The 6,000-nt window shown below is 54.0% G+C and overlaps 1 protein-coding gene across 4 annotated transcripts in view; it reads right to left on the reverse strand.

Moving 5' to 3' along the window:
* CHST11 (carbohydrate sulfotransferase 11) overlaps positions 1-1,338 on the reverse strand; it is a 280,883-nt gene extending 279,545 nt beyond the window's left edge. The window contains exon 1 of one of the 4 annotated variants that reach the window (XM_024732143.1): positions 738-1,338. In XM_024732143.1, coding sequence (XP_024587911.1) covers positions 738-855 — 118 coding nt within the window. In that variant the 5' untranslated portion in view covers positions 856-1,338. The remainder of the gene's footprint in view (positions 1-737) is intronic. The other 3 variants (XM_024732144.1, XM_024732145.1, XM_024732147.1) reach the window with 3 other exon arrangements.
* Positions 1,339-6,000: the final 4,662 nt, after the last annotated feature.

Genomic DNA, 6,000 nt, shown 5'->3' on the forward strand with positions numbered 1-6,000 from the left:
GAGTCCCGCAGCACAGGGTCGGGAGCGGGTTGCGGGGCGGGAGCAGGCCCCGGGGCACAAGCCGCAAGGTCAAGGCGGAGCCGGAGCCGAGCCCCGGGGCAAACAGCTGGCGCCGGACCCCATCCGCAGCCTGGTGGAGGGGCAGTGCCGGGCACCCAACCTCTCCCTACACCTGCTCAGCGCGGTGCCGAGCCCCGGACACGTGGGAGCCTAGCCCCGGGCTCCCCAGCTCGCGGCGGGGGCTGGCAACCTCGCCGGGGCGCGCACCCTTCGCCCCCGGTCCCCCCAACCAGGAAGAGGCAGCGCGCTGGGGCGCCGGGCGGCTGGCTCCCGGCGCCTCTTTCATCCTCGGACCTCGGCAGAAGCCGGGAGGGAGTTTCGTTCTCTTCAAACCGACCCTCCACCCTCAGCAGCTTCCCACAACCTCTACCTTGCTCTGCTACCTCGCAGACAGACAGACAAGAGACACAAAGAAGAAAACAAAACAAAACAAAACTACCGCCCCTCGGGTCTCATCCTCCAGCCTGGAGCCGGGAGGACGAAGAAGAGAGAGCACATTCCTCCTCCTCTCCATCCGACTCGGGTATCCGGGCTGACTCGGTCAGCAAGGAACCCCGAGGTGGCCCATAGAGAAGAGGTAAGGTTGGAAGAGGCAGAAACCAGGCGGAGCGAGCGAGGGAGCAAAAGCGCGAGAGAGCAGAAAATAGCCAACAAAACCACGCTAACGCGCCCCCTACCTGGGTGCAACATACTTTGGAAATAGAAGATAACCAGGATAAAGGATCCCAAGCAAGTGGCCAGCACCATCCGGCAAATTCTGTTCATCCTCATCACTTCCAGCAGCCCCGGCTTCATGGCTTTGTCTTGGTTGCGGGGACCCGGGCGTCCGGGAGGCGCGCCCGGAGCGCAGGAGCGGGAAACCCGCCGCGCGGAGCGGAGCCCGGGAGGCGCAGGGCAGGGCTGGGCAGGGTTCGCAGGGAGGATAGGGTTGGCTTCACGGCCGCTCTCGGAGCCCCCAGCCCCGGGCAGGGGTGTGGAAGGCGCCGGAGTTGCTCTGGAAGTGCTGAGATGCGTGGACCCGCCGGCTGCGCGCTCTTGCTCCTCCCGCTGCTCCTCCTCGCCTCTCCGCCGCCGCCTCCGCCCCCGCCAGCAGCCGCCGCTGCCTCCTGGCGGGCCGGGCGGCTGGGGGGCGAGCGGTGGTGGTGCCGCCGCCGCTGCCGCTTTTCTGGCCGCTGTGGCTGTCGGACGGGCCCCTTCCCTCCTCTCCAAAGGCTACTTCATTGCGCTCCAAACATCCACATATTCCGGGGCTGGGTTTTACCAAATGCAACTCACAGCCCCCGGCGAGGGGAGGGCGCCTGCGGAGAGCCGGGCGGAGGGAGGGACCCGAGCGCCGGGGCGGAGCGTCGCGCTCCCCCCGCCCCTACCCGGGATTTGGTCGCGTCCAGCTGTTTCCCGGGGAGCGCGGAGTGCGCGCCGCGCTCCCGCAGGGTCCCAAAAGCCCTCAGTCCCCGCCGGGCCGGCTGCAATGTGGAGGTTGTGTGTCAGCGTTTCTATGACAAAACCCGGAGGAAAAAAATACGAATAAAATCGCCTCGGTGCTGCCACCCCCTCCTGCCGGCCTGTGAAGACGGAGGTGGCGGGGTGCGGGTCGGAAGCGCGAAGGGGTCTGGCGGTACGCGATAATTTAAAATCCCTGGGCAAGGTAGCCAGGAAGTTGTCCCCAGCCCCCCAGGGAGCAAGTGCCCTTTTCCCGAGTCTCAGAATAGGGTGGTTTCGGGGGGGGGGTTGTTTTGTTTTTGGGGGTTTTGTTTGTTTTGTTTTTTCTTTCCAACGACAGCCCACCACGAGCGACGTTTTGGAAAGGGATTAAAGACGTCTGACTTCAGGTCAAGGTTAGGAAAACTGCATAATTCTCAGGGGTCAGGAGACAGCTGAGCTTTCCCCGGGATTTATGCAGTCTGACACTCACCCCACCTCAACAGGGCAAAAGGGGATTTGGGGATTTTCGAAGTCTGATTTCGCAAAGGGTAGAGCTGCCTCCAAATCCTCCAAAGGGCAGAGTCTTAGCAGGGTGGACGGGAGAGGATGCCCCCACTAAGTCACTCCCAGTACAACCAACTGCTGGAAAAAAACAAGCCCGCCTTAGCGTTGGCAGGTAAATGGGAAGATGGCGTTGCTTTCTTGTATTGAGTGAAGTGATTTAAAAATTCCAGTTCCATGTATTTAGATTGTTTAGCAGTCAAGCTGGATGCAGGTAAACAGTGCAGAGATCACTGTCTCACCTACCTAGTACTAGCTGGAGAAAATCGGTTCCTATAGTCCACTTATCAGACTACCTAGAATGGAAGATCTAAAGGGTTATTTAAATTCCAACAATAATATATACCAGGAAAAAAAGTTACTGTAAAGACTACAATAAGTTTTGCGCATATTATCAAATCTTTACTACTATTAACGCAATTAGTGATGAAATAAGATAATGGGTCTTCCTATACCTCTCACACAGCAGGCATTTGATACTTATTGAATCTGAATATAATGGGCCTTATCCTCCTCTCAATACATCAGAGACACAATTTGCAAACAGATACACGCAGCCAAAACCACCTCGACAACCTCGGTTCCCTTCCCCGCAAAGTCTTCCTCCAGCAGTTGCTAAGCAGGGAAAGTAACAAAGTCAGCAGCCTTGCCTTTGATTACAGAAGACAATCAATTATAGCACAATATGTAGCCGGTTTGTACTGTATTAATTTGTGCTCACTTGTGAATGAGCTGCTTACTATAGGCAGCTGAGCTGAACAAGATCCAGTACAAAGTCATTCTCTAGTGATTCCCCCCACAGGAGATCAGGGATGGGAGCTGCCCTTACCCACCCACCTGCCCATCCTTGACCAAGGTAGGGATTCCCCGCAGGGAGGATGACTAGATGGGCACTTGCAGTGTTTGGCCTAGAACAGCAGGCTCTCCTTTAACTCCTAGTTTTATAGAGCAGGCTGGGATTTGCTCCCAGGTCACCCAACTGGTCCCTTGCCTGCCAAGGCAGAGACTACACTGTACCTGTACAAAAGCCTGGACACACATAAGGCAGTCTGGGAAGTCTCAGGGCCAAGGGAGAGGTCAGAAGCCTAATCCCTGGTGGGTCATGGTGAGTTGAGTTGGCCCACCTGGTGAGGAAGGATGGTGAAACATACCGAGCATACATTTCTGCATTCTCACAGTCAGGAATGGGCCCAAACATACAGTGAGGGATAAGGTTCTGACAGGTGAACTACCACCTCTTCCAAGAAGCCTTCCCTGATTTCTCACCTGAAGTGGCCCCTTTCCTCCTCTGTGTTCACAGCACTAGGTCCGAACCCCTCCTGGGTCACTGTACCTACTAAGCTGAGTTTTATTCATCTCTGTTTCTCTCTAGTGCTCGGCAGAGCGACTGACGCCCGGTAGGTAAAAATAAATCTGAGATGGAGAGGTGATGCCTTCTCGGGCTAGGAAGTTAAATTAGATCCCCTCTAAAATCTATGGTCATGGTCAGTGCTAGTGGTCTGCAATTCTGTTGTTCTGTGCCCCTAGGGGTGAGAGAAAAGTTCTATTTCTTGTCTCCTCATCACACAGTAATAAACTTCTCAACCACAAGTACAGTCATTGCTTTCTTTCCATTTTTATCCTAACAAAACTTTGTTGTATCTTTTATGCATGCTACATGATAAATATCAACCAGATAAAGGACAGTGTTGACTGATAAGACAGAGGAGAAAGGAGATTTGATGTTCTGAATTTTGAAGAGAGGTCAGTGGAAGGCTGCCTCTCAAATCAAGTTTTTTGTTTTCCAAGTGTAGCAGTCAGGGCAGGTGCAGTTACGCTGCAATAACAAACAAGCCCTAACTTCAGTGGCTTAAAACAACCAGGGCTTAGGTCTCGCTCCACCACATGTCTGCCGTGGGTCAGCAGAGGGGCTGAACATGTGGAATACCACGTACAGGGTGAGGCCGAAGCAGACCCCACCTAGAACTTGGCCGGTTGCAATGCCTGAGGAAAGAGGGTCTCTCGCAGGTCTGACCCCAACAATTCAGTGATCCAACCTAGAAGGAGCACGTGTCACTTCTCCTCATCACATATCAACCAGAACTTCTCACCCACTGCTCCACATCCCATCCAGGCCAGGAAGTCAGAAAGCCCAAAGCATTTGGGAAATAGTCTTCCTGGGGCTTCCCTGGTGGCGCAGTGGTTGAGAATCTGCCTGCCAATGCAGGGGACACGGGTTCAATCCCTGGTCTGGGAAGATCCCACATGCCGCAGAGCAACTAGGCCCGTGAGCCACAACTACTGAGCCTGTGAGTCTGGACCCTGTGTTCCGCAGCAAGAGGCCGTGACAATGAAAGGCCCGCGCATCACCATGAAGAGTGGCCCCCGCTCGCCGCAACTAGAGAAAGCCCTCGCACAGAAACAAAGACCCAACACAGCCAAAAATTAATTAATTTTTTTAAAAAATCCGCCTGACAATGCAGGGCACACAGGTTCGAGCCCTGGTCCCAGAAGATCCCACATGCCACAGAGCAACTAAGCCCGTGTGCTACAACTACTGAGCCTGAGGCTCTAGAGCCCGCAAGCCACAGCTACTGAAGCCCGTGCACCCTAGAGCCCGTGCTCCGCAACAAGAGAAGCCCACACACCACAATGAAGAGTAGCCCCTGCTCACCACATCTAGAGAAAGCTCGCGTGCAGCAACGAAGACCCAACACAGCCAAAAATAAATAAATACATTTATATTTTTAAAAAAAAGAAAAGAAAAGAAATAGTCTTCCTGGCTGCAACCCTTCATCCCTCCTCAGACCTTATTTTTCTTCATTTTTCTAAATTCCCTTTTACCCCAAGAGTTTCTGCATATCAACACTGGGCTCATCGTGGGGCCTGGCTAAACCTTGGTTGATTGTGAGGCATGAATCTTACTCTCCAAGTGAAACAACATACAAATGAATCTGGGGTCTATTTCAAAACCTGGCGTGGCCCCTGAACACGGTGTTGAGGAGAAAGTCCTATGTGTGTGGATGATCTTGGAAAACTCAGAGAAGAGGAAGAAACAGATGCAAAATCAGAATTCCGCCTTGTGTCTGCCATCAGCAGCGAGCCGACAGATATTTGCCAAGCCCGCCAATACCTGCAGGCTGAGCTCCACCTCGTTCCTGTAGGTGATGCCTTCAATGTACTGTCTTGTTCAGATCTTGCAGAACTGGCGCCAGTTTCTGCACTTTGTTGGAGAGAGATGTGGGCCTGGGGCACTGGTAGACAGAGAGCTCTTTTGCATCCTTGGGGAAGTGGGGGCATGTCTTGGGCCAACGTCAGCCAGGGACCCCAGACTGGCTCCTCCCAGGATGGGCTTTGCCTGTTTGCATCTCTCTGGCACCTCCAGCACAAAGTACACTCAGTTAACCAGAGCACAGTAAATATTTGTGGAGTTGAATCAGAAAACATGTGCCCACAGCATGTGGAGATCTTAGGGTACAACTCTTTTTCAGGTAGGTAAACCACAAGGACACAAGTGGGTTACTCATGACATGGCTCTGAGCGAGGCTCTTCTTCCCTGGCCTTTCAGAACAAGGTGGGGACGAAAGAAAGGACAGAAGAAGTGATAGAGAAAGAGGGAGGAAAGGAGAAAGGGAGGGAAGAAAATAGGGGAGGAGGAGAGGAAGGAGGGAAGAAAGAGGCACTATTATTCTGTTTCACTTTCTGATGCTGCCTTTGCCCTTCCACCCAGTTCAGGCCCAAGAGACTCCTCTCCCTCCCTTACTGAGGAAGGAGGTCTGTCAGACCCTCGGACCCTTGGGCACTACCCCAAGCCCCCTCCAACTGCCCTCTAGGTGGCCTCAAGCACCCTCCCCATCTCCACGCGCAGCCCAGAAATCAGCTCCCCAAACTTCTCATCCCTCACCAGGATTTCTTAACTGGGGGTCCCTGGTCACCACCCAAACTCCCATCCAGATGACCCAAAGCCCTCCAGCCCCA

This window comes from Neophocaena asiaeorientalis, unplaced genomic scaffold (assembly GCF_003031525.2).
Source record: "Neophocaena asiaeorientalis asiaeorientalis breed wild unplaced genomic scaffold, Neophocaena_asiaeorientalis_V1.1 scaffold418, whole genome shotgun sequence".
In the NCBI taxonomy this organism is placed as follows: Eukaryota; Metazoa; Chordata; class Mammalia; order Artiodactyla; family Phocoenidae; genus Neophocaena; species Neophocaena asiaeorientalis.